General features: G+C 39.0%; 1 protein-coding gene across 3 annotated transcripts; it reads left to right on the forward strand.

Moving 5' to 3' along the window:
- Nucleotides 1-561: 561 nt before the first annotated feature.
- dpf2 (D4, zinc and double PHD fingers family 2) lies at nucleotides 562-17,294 on the forward strand. Of its 3 annotated transcripts, none has more exons than XM_038289100.1 (12): nucleotides 562-661; nucleotides 4,515-4,675; nucleotides 6,692-6,799; nucleotides 6,926-7,104; nucleotides 7,211-7,303; nucleotides 9,539-9,617; nucleotides 9,926-9,967; nucleotides 12,686-12,823; nucleotides 12,909-13,040; nucleotides 13,126-13,238; nucleotides 16,225-16,306; nucleotides 17,202-17,294. In XM_038289100.1, the coding sequence occupies exons 1-12, from the start codon at nucleotides 630-632 to the stop codon at nucleotides 17,282-17,284; spliced, it is 1,242 nt and encodes a 413-aa protein (XP_038145028.1). In that variant the 5' UTR covers nucleotides 562-629; the 3' UTR covers nucleotides 17,285-17,294. The 3 variants fall into 3 exon arrangements, with proteins under 3 accessions (XP_038145028.1, XP_038145029.1, XP_038145030.1); XM_038289101.1 differs by having other exon boundaries at nucleotides 16,231-16,306; XM_038289102.1 differs by lacking the exon at nucleotides 9,926-9,967.
- Nucleotides 17,295-19,583: the final 2,289 nt, after the last annotated feature.

A 19,583-nucleotide genomic window follows, 5' to 3' on the forward strand; every position in this document is an offset into this window, starting at 1 on the left:
ACTTAAGTCTCAGAACTTTGACTTCAATCTTAGAATTTTGACTTTTTTCCCATAATTCTGACTTAAATCTTATAATTCTGCATTTTCCCCCAGAATTCTGACTCAAATTTCTGAATTCTGACCTTTTTTTTCAGAACTCTGACTTAAATCTCAGAATTTTGGATCTTAATGTAGATGGGCACCATGAAAGAAGATACGTAGGAGCACTCAGCTACACTGACAAAGATTTGAGTTGTTTGGGAGGGATCCCAGGTGATGCTATTTCATTAATGGAAGAGCAGAAGGTGATTAAAACAAGAAAGCTAGTTTAGTCTCTAAAACAGACATGGCTAGAGTTTGATGCTAACATGTTTGTTAGCTGCAGAATTCAGTCAGAATTATGAGGAAAAATGTCACAATTCTGAGATCAAAGTCAGAATTCTGAGAAAAAACTGACCTAAAACTTTTTGCATAACTTTTTTCTATTTTTTCAGTGGCCCTAATCCTTTTCCGTATACTTGTTCTAGTGGTAATGACATTTTGTCGCCACTAGGAGCCGCTATAATCAACGTCCCTGCTCCATCTGCCTACAAGTCCAGACAGAGGGCACTCATTACCCGGCAGGCACTTTGCCCGTGTTTTAAAGCAAGATGGCAGCTGTTGTTGAAAATGTTGTCAAACTGTAAGTACTGGACTTCCTTACAGATTTTATACCTTCGCAGGCGACGCCCACCTCGGTCATAACATAACACCGCTATAGTTATACATTCACCGACTCTTTGGCCAGCTAGCTTAGCAGCATTTCTTCTGTTTAGTGCGGTTAGCCAACGCTGTCGGAGTGTCGTGTGTCTTTTTACATCCTGAAATGGAAGTAAGTTAGCAGACAACGCAGCTCGCACGTCGTCTACACACACAAGTCACTGAAGTGTGACTAGAAACCTGTGTATATTTAACTGCTAGTGTCCTCATAGCGTCGGTGTTAATATTTGTTACGCCCTTGTGGTCAAACGGCCGACGCAGCTAGGTGGCTCCCACGCTAACAGGCTAAAGAGTCCAGCCCTGTTTATGAGTGAATGAAACTCTGACGGTGATATTTCTCCCTCTCTCAGGTTGGAGACAGGAGTTTCTGAAGCTGTCATGGTTCAGATCAGATCACGGGAGCTATATTTGATGTTCCGTGTGTGTTTGAGCTCAAACAATCCTCCATTTCCGCTGTCTGTCTCTCATGCTGCAGCCTGAACCCTGGTTAATGTTAGAGTCTTTAACTGTGATTACACATAAACTGCGCCAATAAATGTCCCCAAATAACCCCGGCAACATTTGGAAATAAACAGGTCAAAACGTACTTTGGTAACTTTTTAAAACTATATTCTTGTATTCAAACGTGTGTGTAGTTAGAGTGGCTCAGGTTATTCTGAGCTATCTCTATAGTTATGCTGCTATAGGGTTAGACTGCTGGAGGACATAGGGACCCCCATTTCATCATTTTGCTTCATTCTATCACTATTCTTCCACTCTGCAGAATCTATTCAGGGGTTGACGTTAAGAATTTTTACCACTTGCTCTTCGGGCAAGTGACTTTCACATTTCATTTGCCCAGTAACAATTTTTACTTGCCATATACTTCCTAATATTCATTTTTGTGTATATATATTAAATGTTTTTTGTAATTCAGTATTTTTTTAGTTTACAGGTTCCTGGTGTGTATATGCATGCAACAGATAATGAACTCAAGCCTACATTGCCGTGTTAACATGCTTTTCGATCCTTCCTGCACATTCTTTTCAAACTAAACTTTGCTTTAAACTGTTGTGTGCTTGGAAAAATATAAATTGTAATGTTAAAAATCTTAAAAAAAAAAACTTGACAGGTTAAAAACTTAAGATAAATCACAAGATAGAAGTCAATGTCGCAAATTAATAACTTATTTTAGAGTCACAGTATGTTTATACAAGATAATACTATTAATATAATGTGACTTTTCTAGAGAATCATTATACATAGTTATTTTATACAGGGTTTCCACATCCTTACATAATTTCAGAATTCCCTGACTTTTAACTGATTCAGGATTAGTTTTCGCTGACAGAATAAATGCAGCAACAAGACAATAATAACATAACAGGTCACCTATTTAACATGTTTAGCTGTCTGAGAGAAAAAAAATTAATGAACATTTTTTAATGTATGACCACTGTACAGAAGACTGCCATATGATAGCGCTTTCTAGCTTGTTTGTCGTTTTGGTAAATACATCAAAATTACCGCTAGGTGGACAAAAATCACGCCATCTGGCGGAAAATCTTGCGGCTTCTTCAAATCACGCCAGAATGTGTACAAAACAACAAAAATGGTGCCGGCTGGGTTGTTTTCAGCTAATGTCGGTGATTTTAAAGTAATTTTGAGTGATAAATAATTTTTTTTGCGATCACTGCACTTGCCCGGCGGGCAAATGCAATGAAATTTGTACTCTCTCAACAATAAAAAGTACTTGCCCCGGGTGATCAGGCAATGGTTAACATCGAGCCCTGCTGTTTGTTTAATCTCTAACGTTATGCTGTCTCTGCCTTTTCTCATAATAGCTTCATTTGTTCCTGTTTGACTGTGACACCATCCTGCCATCAACACCTTTGTTTATAGATGTTGGAGATTGGCCTGTTTTTCCAGTGTAGTCCTGTTTCTCTGACTGTGGCTGGCTGGATGTGCTTCTCTTCGTCCTCTGGCATGGGAGTTGGCTCGGGGCCGCCTTTTGCAGCTGCTTTTTGTATCTCTGCTTCTGTCTCCTTGAACCCCAGTCGGCCTCAGCAGATGGCCGCTCACACTGAGCCTGGTTCTGCTGGAGGTTTCTTCCTGTTAAAAGGGAGTTTTTCCTCTCCACTGTCGCTACAAGCATGCTTAGTGTGAGAGATTGCATCGATGCAATCAGCTGGGTTTCCTTAGATAGAAATCTTTGAATCACTTTGACTGTATGATCTGGTGAACTGTAAAGTGCCTTGAGATGACATGTGTTGTGAATTGGCGCTATACAGGTAAACTGAATTGAATTTTTACATTTCTAAGACTTCATTAAGCTTCCAGCAAAATCTGACTGTATTTTTGACTTATTTCATAAATCTTTTAGTGGTTTCTGGGTACAGAGCTTTCTTTATAACATTTTCAAAAGATAATCTTAAATGGTTGGTTGAAAAGCGAGATATTCTGTCCATCAAGGTGACTTGGATCATTGACTGGTTAGAACATCCAATTTAGTCAAAATTTCTACCACCACAAAGAATATGAGGGCATTAGGCCCGCCAACATGGACAGACCACTTCCACTATAAAGTTGGATTTACTTAAAGGACTCCGTAGTCCTAGACGCTTGTTGAAGGCTGCCATCGTACGTGGATGCCAATCCAAATATGAGAGGGATGTATGCAAATATCTGAAGCTAAGATAGTTTTTTAATTTGAAATTATCCACAATACAACACTTTGTATAATACATGCTGTCTTTAAAATAATTCAAATTCTGTTCTGCATGTGAGTAAATTAAAAGTTCTGATATGTCATTAAAGCATTTTGACACAGATCCTTTATATGATCCTTCCTAAAAACGTCACAGCAGGTATTCATGAGGCAGACAGACAAAGGAACAGGCACCACTCTTCCCTTTCATAGTTGCAGCGGTATTTTAGTGGAACTTCTCCAGTATCTTCTGCTGAGTCGCACTTTAAATGTGAAGCTCATGACTCAGTTCTCACTCCTCCCTGTAGTTACATTTTCTGGTTGTAAACTTTCAAAAACACCGCTGTTGAATTTTATGACAGCTTTTTTTGTATGCATGATATTTAAATAAATCTTCCACTTGGCTAATGTGAAGTTCTGTCATAGCTTGGGTAGCTTTCAGGAAATGGACTTGACAACTCGAATAGTTGGGTAATGTCCACTCACTTACCTAACTGCAGTTTAGGGCCCATACTTCCTACTTTTTACTTTTCATTTTGTTCTTCCTCCGAGTAGGAAGTTGGTAAAGGCAGCTTTTTGACTTTTAAACCAAACTCATCTCTGCTCATTATTTGCAGCACTTGTTTGTAAGAATTAATCTGCATAATAAATTTAATCTGAGTCCTGGCAGGTTTTGTATTTCTAATGTTTTTCTGTATAATTCATATTTGAACAGATCAGATCAGTGGGTCTTTAACTGTGTTCATCTGTTTTGACTTTGTGAACTTTGTTCTGATGGAGACCCAGCTTTCATACATATTTGAGCTGACTGTATTCTCTTCAAAAGATCTCTCCATCTGTCTGTTGTTGCAACTGTAAGAAAAACACGCATGCAGAGAGCCGCAGGGCGCACTGACCCCTTGGTACTTAATGATAAGGTGCATCCCGTGGGAACAAACACATTTTTATCTCTTGAAAAATGGCCATGTTGTACCACGCCACTGTTGGCCTTTTTTCAGATGACTTTCATAAAGGAGACTTGTCTCATATGGCTGTTTTCTGACCAATATTTGGAAATATTTTTTTTTTCTTTTTAACATATGTTGTTCAGATTGGGAGAGCAGTACTACAGAGATGCCTTGGAGCAGTGTCACAACTACAACGCTCGGCTGTGTGCAGAGAGGAGCGTCCGAATGCCGTTCCTGGACTCCCAGACTGGTGTGGCTCAGAGCAACTGCTACATCTGGATGGAGAAGAGGCACAGAGGACCAGGTAGTACTCCAGAGTTGCTCCCTGAAAAGTAAACTTCAGAGAAGTTAAAGTTCAAGAGGATTTAGGTAGAGTGGTCTGTAGACAGAATGGTACCGAATGAACTTTTCCACCTTTTAGTCATTTAACAAAATCAAACCAGTGTTTCTCAGTTTTATTCATGATTCACTTGATTATTTTTGATTCAAATAATAAATCAACAGAAAGTAGAGCACAGTTAAAAATTGGAAGGAAAATGAAGGTTGAATAAAAAAAAAAATCTCTATATATTTATAAATCTGATAGGTATTAAGCTTCCTTTCCTCTGATTTTCCTGAATAAGTTCAGTAGTTTTGAATTAAGGGCTGCGTATATAGGGCCCTATAAAATCCGTTTTATTTTTTCCTAAATTCCGTTTTTTTTTTCCCAAATTCCGTTTTTTCCGTTTAAATTTTTGAAAATTCCTTTTTTTTTTTCGTTTTATGTATGTATTTTTGCACTTCCAATCAATGGAATGTTGACAAAACTTGCAAAACAATAGTTCACCTGACACGTAAAAGTCATGAGGGAACTGCTCGGCTCTGTACTCAGGGCTTAGCGTCGTGTTTCTCAACTCTATCGCCGAAAGCTGAGCTGTGGAGAGCTGCTTCGCCATTTTTTTTAATGTGGGGAGGGTGAGCGGAAATGACGGAGCGGGAGGGGTAGTGTCGCCCAGATTTGTGTCCCCCGGTGTGTGTTCCCCCCCGACGTACGTTCTTCTCCCACACAAAAACAGAATTTCATTTCAAATGTAGAAATTCCGCGCTTACACTAGATTCCGCGTTTATTTGCCAATTCTGCGATGCCGTCCGCGATTCCGTGATCGTGGAAATTATAGGGCCCTACGTATACTCCTGCAGCAGTGTGTCACAGCCAATCAGATGCCTCCTTTCTCTCCTCCCTGCAACGCTGTCTACGGCACTGTCTGCAGCCACCTACAATTTTGGGGAGATGCACCACAGTGTCTGTGTAAGGTGGGGGGGAACATATCTGCATTAACTTCGACACACATGCAGACGACCTGTTATCTGAGCATAAAGCAGGTTTGACAGTCCAGCTGTGTGTAATCTAATCTCCGTGTGAATCCAGCTGTTCTCTAAAGCCCTCTGGGATTTGATTAGAGCAGGGGTTCTTATGGCGGGGGGTCAAAGATGCTTTTTTTTTTTCTCCGTCCCGTACAGTTTGTAGTGACTTTCATGATCTGTTTAGGTTCTTATTTTTGGCAAAGCTCTTTAAAAGCACCTTAATGTCACCGCTTTACATCAACAAAAAATGATCTTACTGATGTTTTTAGCAGGTTAATCAAGGATTTTAGCTGTTGTAGCTGAAATGTTGTGAAATCAGCTGAGCTTAATGCAGACACCTGTTCACTTGTCATCCCCTCACCATCATCACTGATTGGCTACTGCTGATCCAGACTCGGTACTAAACAGCCTCTTAAATAGCTGAGAGCATCACACTTCGTTTGTGCTCTGCTACCTAGATAAGAGATCATATGAAGCATTATTTTCTCATTTATCATTATTGGATGTTAAAATAGTCATATGTTGGAAGGGATGTGACTTTTTTTAGCTGCAGCTCTAATAAAGACAGATTAACGCTGTAGACAGGCTGCAGGAAAAACGGGTTGTACAGATGAGTGATGGATCCATCATGATGCCAAAAGTCCTGTGCTGCTTTGATCTGTTGCATCAAATTCTTGAGGTTTGTGGTTTTAATGTGAGCGAACACGAAAATAACTTCCGCAGATGTAAAAACAGACTTGGTGGGAGACGGCGACTCTATATTGTTACCAGATTTCTTTTTTTTCTTTTCTTTTAAAGGCTGTAAATAGACTAAATTAAATTATCCAAACAGACCAAATATTTGTCCTTCCTTTCCAAAGGAAACTCCTGCAGAGTCATTTATCCATCAGCTGTAAAAGATCCACCAAGAGAAAACTGAAGCCTCATCATGGCTTAATTCTCCGCTATCATTGATCTGAGCTCTTCTGCTCCTCAGGCGTGGCCCCGGGGCAGCTGTACACGTACCCGGCCAGGAGGTGGAGGAAGAAACGGAGATCTCATCCTCCGGAGGACCCGCGACTCATCTTCCCCCCCGTCAAGTCAGGTACCAAAGAAATGCGTTATGTTGGCTCTCTGTTTAAAAAAACGCCCGGGTTCAGGATGAAATTCACTTGTTTATCTGATTAAAGCACTTTGTGTTTCATTTATTCTTTAATCCGTTTGCATTCAGAGCTAGATTTAGGGCTGAAGAAGGACGCCCTGCTGTCCACGGACGGCAGCAGCTTGGAGGCCCTGCTGAAGGGTGAGCCTCTCGACAAACGGACAGCCGCTGACGTCCGCGGGTCAGAGGAAGACTCGAATCAGAGCGACTACACCGGAAGCCTGAACCCAGCAGCCCGGATTAGAAAGGTTTTTGTTTTCGTAGTTTGGAAGTGGGACGTTAAACGAGATGTTCAGCCTGGACTTCACGCTCACTCTCTCTCTATTAAACTCTATCCCACCTCTTCTGACACAGAGAATCCTCGAGCCAGATGACTTCCTGGATGACCTGGATGATGAAGACTATGAGGAAGACACGCCTAAGAGGAGAGGCAAAGGGAAAGGAAAGGTAAAGCAGTAACTGAATGGTGTTTGTGTTGATCCCGGCCTGTGGATTGACTTATGGGTGGGCAATATATGGAATACACTCAATATATAATATGTGATTTGGTCTTGTTTTGAGGTTTGGCAGGCATTTTCTAAACTTGGCAATGTTCTCAGTGATTCTTAATATTCAAAGCACGTAATGATCAATGCAAATAGTTTTGTGATGCTCTAATTTTTGGAAAGTATTTCCACTTTTGTTTTTGTAATTTGAGGTCAGTTTCTTGTTTTTGTTTATTCTGCAATTCTTTTAAATTATGCACAAAAGATGCCTTTTTTATATTAACATTTTATTTAGTATTGTGTGTTTTTGCTTTGTTTCCTGTTTGGTTGCTGGGATCTTGTTATTGGGTCTGTCATGCCAACTGACAAAAAGCACAATGAAAACATAAAAAAAAAACTCTTTCATTCACTTCCATAAACAAAACAAATCTTCAGGCGTACCTGCAGGGTGCAATCAATCATTTGCATTTTGCAACATCACCAGCAAAGCATTCCAACAGACTTCCTGTCAAGGGAGGAACTTCCTGTTAAAAGGCCATCTTGAACACCAGTTCAATACATGCTGTGGAGGACAAAGGAGGAAAGTTTGTTGGGAGCAAAAGTTTGAAGAAACAAGCCAAACCAAGAAAACTAAAATCCCTCAGTTTACCTGATTTGGTAGGAGATTTGACTTTCTTGAATGACTCACCTGTTGTTGTGAAAGTGAAAAGGATGAAATTCTGCTTAACAATGTGCTCCACATGTGCACATGTAAAATGTTTGTGTCAGTTTGCATCTGACTTAGTTTATTTTAATGTTAATGGTTTTCAGTTAATTATTTTCACTTAATTTGTTTGCCTAGTTTAAAGTCTGAAGTTTATGTTAAGCTTGACGACACAGCATGTTGTTTAAATTAGTGACTCAAACCAGTCCCGTTGTTTGGAACAGCAACCCTGATGGCTTTTTGGACTTATGCTTTGTTTGACACTCCACTATTTGCATATCTTATTTAAGTTAAATGTTAAACAGGATATATTTATGTGAGATTAATGCTAAAACCTAAAGGTTTATTGGCACTTATGCTGACTTACTGCTAAGGCATTTTTAGTTTGGTTGCATTCAAAGTTAGTTGTAATTACTAACAAAATTAGGATGTACTTTATGGATCTTTATTTTTACATTTAATGATTTGTGTTTGTTTAAACTTGAAATAACGCAATATCTCTTCTGATCAAGGTTTTCAGCCTAAATGACTGAATGACCCCTTCACTAATCAAATCAAGAAAAAAAAATTTCAATAAAAAACAAAAAGGGGAAATCCTTGTTCTGAGTTGTTCCTTGCTAACTGGGCTCTTTCAAGTGGAGCATTACTGAGGGAAAAAAATCACAACAAAAACTTGACAGGGTCTCATGCACCGAAAGACATAATATGACAGAATTATTAGTGTAAAGCTTGGAGCAGGTTAAAATGAAATGTTTTAAATTGGAAACCAAAATATTTGCATGTTAGTTCTAATTAGTATATCATATATTTTTATGGTATTTTAAACCTATGCTGGTATATAATGTGTATCGCGATTAGGGCTGGGCGATATAGAAAAAAAGCTTATCGATTAAAAAAAAAATGCATATTGATCGATATCGATAATTATTGAAAAGATTTGAAACCATATTTTATGTGCAGCTCTGCCTGGACATTTTATGATATTGCTAAATGATTTAATTTTAATAAAGAACACAAAAGCAGACTTCGAATTAAATCTTTATTTAACCAACTTTTTTAACCATAACAGAATTGTTTTAAAGAAAAATAACTTAAAAGAGCTGAGTTATGTTATTAAATACTGACAAAGAATAAACTAAAGTGACCAGAAAAGTGACCAAAATAAATCTAACAAATAAATAAATGGATGTTGTGGTTTGAGAGGGCGGCGCTTGGTGACGGCGTGCCTGGGTCCGCGATTGTGATTGGTTGGGAGGAAGTAGTGATTAGCATAAACCTACATGCTAGGCTACAATGAGAAGGAAGGAAAACTGCGTTTCTTTATCAAACTTTTATCGACTCTCTTTTTTTCTATTGCGCCACACGTCTATCGATCGATATATATAGTTATTGAATTATCGCCCAGCCCTAATCGCGATTATAGCCCAAATGTATCACGATATTAGATTTTTCTCATATCTCCCAGCTGTAGAATGACTCCATTCTTGTCCACAGGGTCGAGGAGTGGGCAGCGGCAGGAAGAAACTGGACACCGCTGCTATGGAGGACAGAGACAAGCCCTACGCCTGCGACAGTGAGTCCTCCTGCCACATTATCACATTAACATTACTTCAAACAAGAGCTCACCTCTCTTTCTATTTACAATATTCTGTCTTCCATCTTTGTTGGACATCTTAAATCGGACTTTGAAGCTAAAGTTCTGCTGCTTCCTTTTGCAATATGATTGTTTCCTCCTCCTGTTTGCTGACTTCTGATTGAGAATCTGTACCTCCTTGAACTTTTTTTTGTCTTTCCACTGTTATTGAAGCAGTTTCGCTTACATTGCTGACGGATTCTGTAGCTTCTGTCTGTGGCTTCCTCTGATCCTCTTCTCTCTTCCAGACCCTATCAAACAAAAGCACATTTCAAAACCTTCTGAAAGAGGTAGATTTCTCTTCATCTCTTCTGTCTTTCGTTGTCTCTGTTACTGAGTACATTTATGTGATTGTGTGTGCTCCCACTTATCTCATGTCTCCTTTTTTTTTTTGTTTAAATGAACGTTTCTTTTGCTTTTAAGAAAGACAAATTCAGTATTTTTGAGAAAAATAAAGGACAAACGTAGGTCGTTATTTTGCATGTGTTCAGCTTTAATGAACTTGATTTGAAGGTTTCAGTAGAAAATAATCTACATTTTCCTCCTAAACTCTCTGCTTATGCATGTTTTACTTTTTGTTCATGTCCTCTTCTCTCATTTCTCATTCTTCTTTTTTTTTTTTTTTCTAAATGCCTTTGCTTTGATATGGGGTCAGTTTGATGTCTGCATGACCTTTTCAGTCTGCCCCCCTCCCCCACAGTCACATGGTTGGAGGTGCTTATTTAGACTCGTTTTACTTGACAGATGATAAAATGCGGCTGGTTAGCGCTGCGAGGAAATGAAAACCACAGCTTGGTGTGGCAGTGAAAGAAGAAGTATAAATTTATCTTGTGTCAAACATGACACAACCCCCTCCCCCAGGATGACAGCTTTACACGTTTCATCTTTTCGCTCTGTTTTGTTATCACGTAATCTCCTTTAATCTCAGCGATTTATAGATTACATCAACACTCCTGGGTTATTGTTTTTATTTTTTCCCTCAGTTGTCAAACTGAAAAAAGAAGAAAACCAAATTATAAGTAAATGTCTTTGCAACTGAGGCACCATATTGATGCTTTACACAAAGCTAAAGAGTTCTGGAGGAAAATGAATGCATCAGCCAAGCGAGCCGGTGATTAACTTTACTGCTCATAAGCTCAAGAGGCTCAGATGGTTTCCTTTAAGCATTGGGTAAACATCAGCTCTGTCAGGTTCTAAGAAATAAATGTTAGAGCAAAGAATTACACTTGACAGAGTTTTCTTTAAAAAAACAAGGTTTGCTTTTTAGAAACTTCAGCCTTTAGCCATCTGCTGGTGACTGCCGCTAAATGGTGACAGAATCCTGCCAACTTAATCTTAAATTCTGGACCTCCAAAGGCGAGATTAAGGGAGTTGGCAGTAACAATTAATAAGTAGAAATCTGTATCTGCTCATCCTGATATCTTCGTTCAAAGCCTCAGATCCAGGAGTCCTTCAATACTGTTGTATGCATAGTATTATTAGGTATAACATTAGGAGACCCGCCAGTGCTACAAATCTGAAGCAACAGTGGAAAGCTGTGCATAGCGCCACCGGATCAGCTGGTTGATATGACAGCTGTTCGGTGACATTGTATTCCGGTGCAGAAATGCAACAATGCTGCGTTTAAGATTCTATTTAATTCCAAATATAATTTCTTTGTCAGCTACCTTCAGTTCAGCATCAACAGGCTGTTGCGGGCGTCCGTGCACAGTGGCTGCTGATGCTTTGTGTCGAGGCACCTGTCAAGACATCATGGATGACACATGAAGGGCAATGATTTTAATTAAATATTACTGCCTCCCCCCTGTATGAAGATTTCTAGGAGAAATGCATCTGACAAAACTTCACTTCATTTGTCTTCCACTGGAGAAATTAGTTTCTTTACTAAAATGTTTGACATTAAAAAGAAAAAATAGTTTAAAATGAGCTGTTAATGTTCAGCAATAACTTGATTTCAGTCAAAATTATGATAATCATTTCTGCCATAATTATTATTAATCACCCAATTATAAAGTGGAGTTAAAAGCCCTCAGAGATCATCTGGATCATTAAGGAATTGTTCCTTGGCACGAGGCTCACCTCTGGTAAAAACATCCTTAAAATCTTTTAAGAACATTTCAAGTAATCCTGCTAATTAACCAACCAACCGATATGGCTGCCCTGCAGCCTCTGGTGTCTGCTCTGCTCTCACCTTCATTTTCTTTACTTCTTGGATCAGCAGATGGAGACTTTTTAGAGAATTTTGGATTCCTTTTTATTGTGTCTTTAGTATAATATTTCTGGATTTAATCCGTACATGCTCAGTGCTGCCACCCTCTGGTTTCAGGGTGAACTGCTTGTTCTGCCAAATAATGTTAAAGAATCCTTTAGAAAATAATGTGTAAATCGTTCCTTGGCATGAGGAATACCTCTGGTAGGAAAAAACCCCAAAAAAGCTTTAAAATCCGTTCATAGCTTTGATGTAATCCATAACCTCCTTGACAGAGTAACAAACGTCTCATGAAAACCCGGGTCAGAGGGGAAAGTTGGCATTTTGTTCAGTGGATCAAAGAGGTTTATCCCCCATTGGGAAAACCCACCAAAAAAGCAGCTGTCCACCTGATATGATAGTGGAGCATTAATCTGCATTCATCAAGAAGCTGAGTGACCCACGGCATCCTGGAGTAGCTGCAGATTCACAGAAATGCTTTTATTCAAGTTCTAACATAACCTTTATGGGAGAGTGGCATGGGGGAAAAAAATGCAATTTGGTCCCCAATCTCGGTAGGTCCCTGTGCATCACGTCATCACTTATCACCACAAAAACCACCTAGATGATGATGATCTATCAAACCACCAACTGGTCTAGGAAGGAACCTTTTTTTTTTTTTTTTAGGACAAGCAGCAGGACTTTACTGAAACGGGATTCTGCCCAACCGCTTAAATGACAAATCATATTTTACTCTGACCTCCTTATTTTTTTTCTCAGTGTGGACTTATACTAATACTTATGACTTTTTATGATCCAGTTTGTGGTAAGCGCTACAAGAACCGCCCAGGCCTGAGCTACCACTACGCCCACTCCCACCTAGCAGAGGAGGAGGGAGAGGAGAAGGACGACATGGAAATCAACGAACCGGTCCTACCACTGCCTGAGGAGCCAAAAAGTAGGAAAAGAGAATGAAATACTTTCTGTTGAAAACTGCAGGGATCACTAGTGGTGACGTTTTTTTCTCTCTACCTCCTAATCAGCTCCCAAAAAAGGTCCGGATGGTCTTGCATTGCCTAATAATTACTGCGACTTTTGCCTGGGAGACTCTAAAACCAATCACAAGACGGGCCAATCAGAAGAGCTGGTGTCCTGCTCTGACTGCGGACGCTCAGGTGCGTCTTTACGTTATTTAAAAGCAGAAGTTCATGGTGCATAAAGTTTATGTTGGTGAATGAATCTCTTGATCTGTGAGCACAGGCCACCCCTCCTGCCTGCAGTTCACTCCTGTAATGATGGCTGCTGTGAAGACGTATCGCTGGCAGTGCATAGAGTGCAAGTGCTGCAATATGTGCGGCACCTCTGAGAATGATGTGAGTATCCCACGTTAGGACCGAGCAGAACTCGGAGATCTTTTATAGAGTCTGGGATCTGTTTGGTTTCTGTGTTACACCCTCATGGTGATGTAAAGAGGATTAGCCTCCTGTTTTACCAGAATAACCTAAATAAAAAAGTTTAATCTTTAGAAGAAAAACAATGATCCAAACCAACCTGAGCCTACATTACATATGGATTTTACCAGTTTGCTCATACATGAATCCCCCTTGATAAGGAATGTTTGTTGGCTCTGTTCAGCAGCCACACCTGGCCGCATTGAGCAGAACCATTTTTTTCAGCCACACCTCTGAAAACAAGGGTGCTGAGAAACTTAGCCGGCTAAAATACTCCCACAGCTATTAATAATTCCTGTTAAGATATTCCTAATCAGACTATTACTTTGTTATTGTCTGCTGTCTAAACTCTTTTTTATTATCTACATGAAAGTTGCAAGGTCAACAGTTTTCAGTTTAATAGGTTTTATTGGTGCCAGTATATCGCTAATATCCCTTGATCCCATATTTCAGTTCTGAAAGAAAATATTTTTTTTTAAAGGAGAAAAGCTCAATATTTCTACCTGGAATTGATTTAATTAATTTCAGAACATGAGAACAAGAGTGAAGCAATGGAGGAAAATTCCAAACATAGTGGGTGACTACAGTCATATGAAAAAGGTTGGGCACCCCTATTAATCCTAATTATTATTGTTTCTAAATATTTGGATGTTTGCAATAGCTATTTCATTTTGATATATCTAATAACTGATGGACACAGTAATATTTCAGTACTGAATTTAGGTTTATTGGACTAACAGAAAATGTGTAGTATGCATTAAAACAAAATTTGACAGGTGCAAAAATACGGGCACTTCAGCAAAAAAGAGACATTAATATTTAGTAGATCCTCTTTTTTTCAAACGCAACAACCTCTAGTCGCTTCCTGTAGTTTTTTATTGAGTTCTTGGATCCTGGATGAAGGGATTTTTGACCATTCTTCTTTGGAAAACGATTCCAGTTCAGTTAAGTTTGATGGTGGCCGAGCATGGACAGCCTGCTTCATATCATCCCACAGATGTTCACTGATATTCAGGTCTGGGGATCAGGATGGCCATTCCAGAACATTGGAATTGTTCCTCTGAATGAATGACTGAGTAGATTTGGAGCTGTGTTTTGGATCATTGTCTTGCTGAAATATCCATCCTTCAACTTGCTAACTGACTCTTAAACATTATTCTCAAGAATCTGTTGATATTGAGAGGAATCCATGCGACCCTCAACTTTAACAAGATTCCCAGTGCCAGCATTTGCAACACTGCCCCAAAGCATGCTGGTTAAAATTTTAAAGTGGATAGCAAGTGTTTTTCTTGGAACACTGTATTTTTTTGCCCCCTATGCACAACGCCTTTGTTATGACCAAACAACTCTATCTTTGTTTCATCAGTCCACAGGACCTTATTCCAAAATGAAGCTGGCTTGTCCAAATGTGCTTTTCCATTCCTCAAGCAATTCTGTTTGTGGAGTTCTTGCAGAAAAGGCTTCTGTCGCATCACTCTCCCATACAGCTTCTCCTGGTGCAAAGTGCGCTGAATTGTTGAACGATGCACAGTGACATCATCTGCATCAAGATGATGCTGCAGGTCTTTGGAGGTGGTCTGTGGATTGTCCTTGACCATTCTCACCATTCTTCTTCTCTGCCTCTCTATTGTTCTTGGCCTGCCACTTCTAGGCTTAAAATCTGTCCCTGTGGTCTTCCATTTCCTTACTATGTTCCTCACAGTGGAAACTGACAGTTTAAATCTGAGACAACTTTTTGTATCCGTCCCCTGAATTACAATGTTGAACAATCTTTGTTTTCCGATCAGTTGAGAGTTGTTTTGTGGAGCCCATGATAAATCTTCAGAGGAGATTCAAACACGGAGAACACCTTAAATACATTAAATACATTTTCTCATGATTGGATACACCTGGCTATGAAGTTCAAATCTTAATGAAGTTACCAAACCAATTTTGTGTTTCAGTAAGTCAGTGAAAATTAGTTCAGGGTCATTAGGGGTAAATCATTAGGGTAGCCATATTTTTGCACCTGTGAAATCAACCTTGATTCAATACTGAAATATTACTGTGTCCATCAGTTATTAGATATATATCTCAAACTGAAATAGCTGTTGCAAACCCCCAAATATTTAGAAATAAAAATAATTAAGATCAATAGGGGTGCCCAAATTTTTTCATATGACTGTATTTTAACAAAGCAAGGTTAATGAATAAAATAACATTTTCACATTATTCAAAACACATCCTGTCAGTAACAACCTTATAGCGTTTGCTCTACGCCTGCTTTATTTGAATGTTTTCTATCCACACAGATGATCCTGGAAAGGTTGCTATAACACTTTGGGTCTTTTTCTTTAATCAATAAAGACATTTGTGCATTTTTCTTGTGAAAAGCTACTAAATTCATTCTAGTGTTTTAACCAATATGGTTACATTATTATGTAGAAGACCTGAAAAGTTTTTATCGATACATTTTTTTTTTAGCCATAAAAGATGTTTCTATAGTTTTGGCACCAAAGTTGGCTGCAGCCCAGGGCCTCATATCTTCCTGTATCATATGTTTGGTCTACTTGGCTTTGCTATTTGTAATAACTTAATGCTGTGAAGTTTGTTGAATTTATTAAACTGGAATATTTTATTGTCCTTGAGGAGATGTTTGTTTTCAGCTTTTCTTATGTGTGTAAAATATCCCAAACTGGATTTAATCCATGAAATATGAATTCTGGCTCGATCTGTTGCAGTTTTGTGCACCTTCAGCCTTTTTTAAGTCGTGTTTTAGATCGAGTCAGAAGATCAATGTTAGATGATAGGAGAAAGGATATCCTGGAAGGCAGGATTTCATTTTCAACCCGAACAAGATGATCATAACTAACTGTACCGGTAATCGAAGTTGTTAAGGAAGTTCATGAGTTCTACTTGTCTTTTTAAGGATCAGCTTCTCTTCTGTGACGACTGTGACAGAGGCTACCACATGTACTGTCTGAACCCGCCCATGTCTGAACCTCCAGAAGGTAAATCCCATTTATCCCAGAGGTGTTTTTATCCTCCTGAAAGGTACCAGGCCTTTTAACAGAGGACTGTGTAGATTTGGGTGAAGAAAGCATCATAAATCAAGCTTAGTTTACTGCTATAATTGTACAAACTTTGATAAAGCTGGTTATTCATACCGGTAGTTTTCAAAGTGGAGGAAGAATTTTCTAATCCATTCCATTCAATTCAATTATCCTTTATTAATCCCTGAAGGGAAATTCAGTTTCACTGAAGGGAAATTCAGTTTCGGTACAGCAACAATGGTCCAGTCATACTTAATCCTTAGCAGGATACAGTTTGAGGCTGCAAAAAAAAAACAGCACATAAGCCAACACGGTAAACGACTTTTGAAGATGGACCAGCTAGAAGAGGGAGTCTACAAAGTCTCCTATTTCTTGATTGATCAGCTGCATCTTAAAGTGTGCAAAATTGGGCATAAATCAAAAATATCAGCATCATACCTGCGTCAAGCTAATTGCATCACACTGCTGCAGGCGTATACGCAGCCCTATAACGTGACATCTTGCATGTAGGATGAACGTCGAGGAGGAGGAGAAATAAGCTAAGCAGAATAGACGGGGAGGGAGACGGAGGAAAGAGTGTCCTCCGACGAAAGCCAAAAGATTTTAAAATCCGTATTTTAAAACTACTTTTAATAAAATAATGGTAAACCAACGGGTTTCAAACTAAACTTCTCTTTTCTTACTATATAAAGTAGCGTTTTCATCTGTTTCCACTCAAGGATAGTCTAGAGCAGAGGTCCTCCTTCCACCTAATGTTTGATAAATGAGTGACATTGATGGCAGAGATGTAGAGCTGAAAGAACTAACTTCAGAATCATTGCCTTTTTTCTAAACTTCCCCTGTTCTCATCCAGGGAGCTGGAGCTGCCATTTATGTCTGGATCTTTTAAAAGACAAGGCGTCCATCTACCAGAATCAGAACGCCCCAACATCGTGATGTCTGCTCTGGCCTGCTCTCCTCCATAACCCAACCATCCTGCAGCATTACGGTTTACCCCTGAAGACTCGCCTTCACCTCCTCATCAAGCTCACCGGGGGAGGGGGGGTGCTCTGGAAAGGGAAGTATACCTGAGCAGACTGGCCACGGTTACCAGATATGACTGTTACACAGTTTGGGCCTCAGATCCAGTCTAATGGGTTTTATTGTTCATCCATTTGCCACACAGCCAGTTTGGCTTCTTAATTTTAAAATGCATCTTTAAAAAAGCCAAACTTAATGCAACCCACTGTTAAAACCACAAGTAAAAAAAAATTTTTATTTTTTATTTAAGTTTTATTTAACCAGGAAGTCCCTTGAGATTGAAATCTCTTTTTCGAGGGAGACCTGGCCAAGACGGCACAACAGTTAAAATACAAACAGAAATACAACATAGACAAATTCTCACATAGAGGAAAAGACAGGTCACATAGGGCAGTTACATTTTGGAATTACATGACATTTAAACATGGCCTTAAATTCATTCAATGGGACTAGATCATTTAAATGGAGCAAGTTTTGCAAATTATTCCAGGACCATGGAGCAAAGTAAGAGAATGATTTCTTCCCCAGCTCAGTAAAAACCATTGGAACCTGGAAAGAGCGCCACCTGGTGGAACGGAGATGAAAATGGCTGGAATTTAGCTTGAGGAGATTACATAAATATGCCGGCAGTTTACCCAACATGGCCTTGTATAGAAAAATATACAAATGAAGTTGTCTACGTAGACTTAGTGACGGCCAGCCTACCAGTTCATACAGCGTACAATGATGAGTACGGGAATAGGAGTTAGTTAAGAAGCGCAAAGCACTATGGTACACAGAATCTAACAGGTGGAGAGTACTAGAAGCAGCATGCATGTAGACATCACCATAGTCCAAAACACTTAAAAAAAGTAGCCTGCACAAGTGTTTTTCTGGCTGACATGTTAAAACAAGTTTTATTTCTAAAATAAAACCCCAGCCGTAGTTTCAGCTTTTTTACAAGTTTTTCAACATTTGGGCAGATATATGTGTGTGTGTGTGTGTGTGTATAATTTTTATTTATTTTTTTTACTTGTGGTTTTTAAACTGGGTTACATTTCACTTTATCTTGAGCTTTTATACCTAAAGTTGCTAAAGCTCTGTGACTGTCCTGTAAATGTACTGATTTTATGGAGTTTAAATTGCTTGATCATAGTGACAACAAACGCATTTTATAATATTTATATATTTCTATGGAAAGGATTATATGTGTAAAGCTTTGGGAAAAAAAGGAATTATTGTCTCTGATGTTAGTTCTTATCATATTAGTGAAAAGTCCACAACCACATGGCACTGCTGAAATTTAGATCCACCTGATCCGACTCACACAATTTACTGAGACTGTAAATGATTTATTGTCTTTACTGCAGAAGACAGGAAATGAATTCCCCTTTAGGTTTATGAGCGCTGCTTCAAAGACTTCAGGTCAGGCTTTTATCTGTCGATCAATCTCGGCTTATCGAGCTGCACCCGGTTATAGTGATGCACTGATATGCACGCTTCCGAACGTTCCCCTCTTTGAAATAGTCTGGTTTTTGTCACGTAAGGAACGAGAAATTAAACTCAGACTTTTTACCTTAGTTCTGTATATTTTATACATTTAAAAAAAAAACGTATATAGGTTCAGAGGAGTGAGAATTATAAAACAACAAAAAACCAAACCTATCACCGTTTAGATCCTGCTTGGTACACTTGGAGCATCTATTCAACCTGCATCTGGTTCTGAACTCATTGTGTAAAGCTACCAGTAAGGAGAATAACGCATGGATTTAATGGAGACAGGGCCGTACGCAGGGCCCAATATATACTGTGGTCAATCGTCAGAACTCCTAGGCGGGTTTAGTGGCGTCCTCCCCAGAGATGTTTTTAATTCCATTATTTTAGTCTGGCCATTTTCAGAGTCTTAAGGAGCAAAAAAAACATTGTGACCTTTAAAAAGGCTTTGCTGTTCATTTCTCCTCTCCTTTCTCCCCTACCTGCCATTCCAGACATTATAAACCTGATTTTCATCATTTAATCTTTCTTTTGAAGCTTCTATCAAAGTGCTTAGAAATGTTTCATGAAAGACATTCCATTATAATTGAAATGAGTTGCTTCATATTTACTTGAGTATTTAAAATAGACACCCAGACCCTGTTATGTTAATGATGGAGCCTAATGTAACATATTTCTATTATAATCTCACACAATACTTTGATTATCATGTACCCCTTTCCCACTGGCCAAAAAACTTGTT

The sequence above is a fragment of the Cyprinodon tularosa genome, unplaced genomic scaffold, assembly GCF_016077235.1.
Source record: "Cyprinodon tularosa strain WSP-4 unplaced genomic scaffold, ASM1607723v1 ctg263, whole genome shotgun sequence".
In the NCBI taxonomy this organism is placed as follows: Eukaryota; Metazoa; Chordata; class Actinopteri; order Cyprinodontiformes; family Cyprinodontidae; genus Cyprinodon; species Cyprinodon tularosa.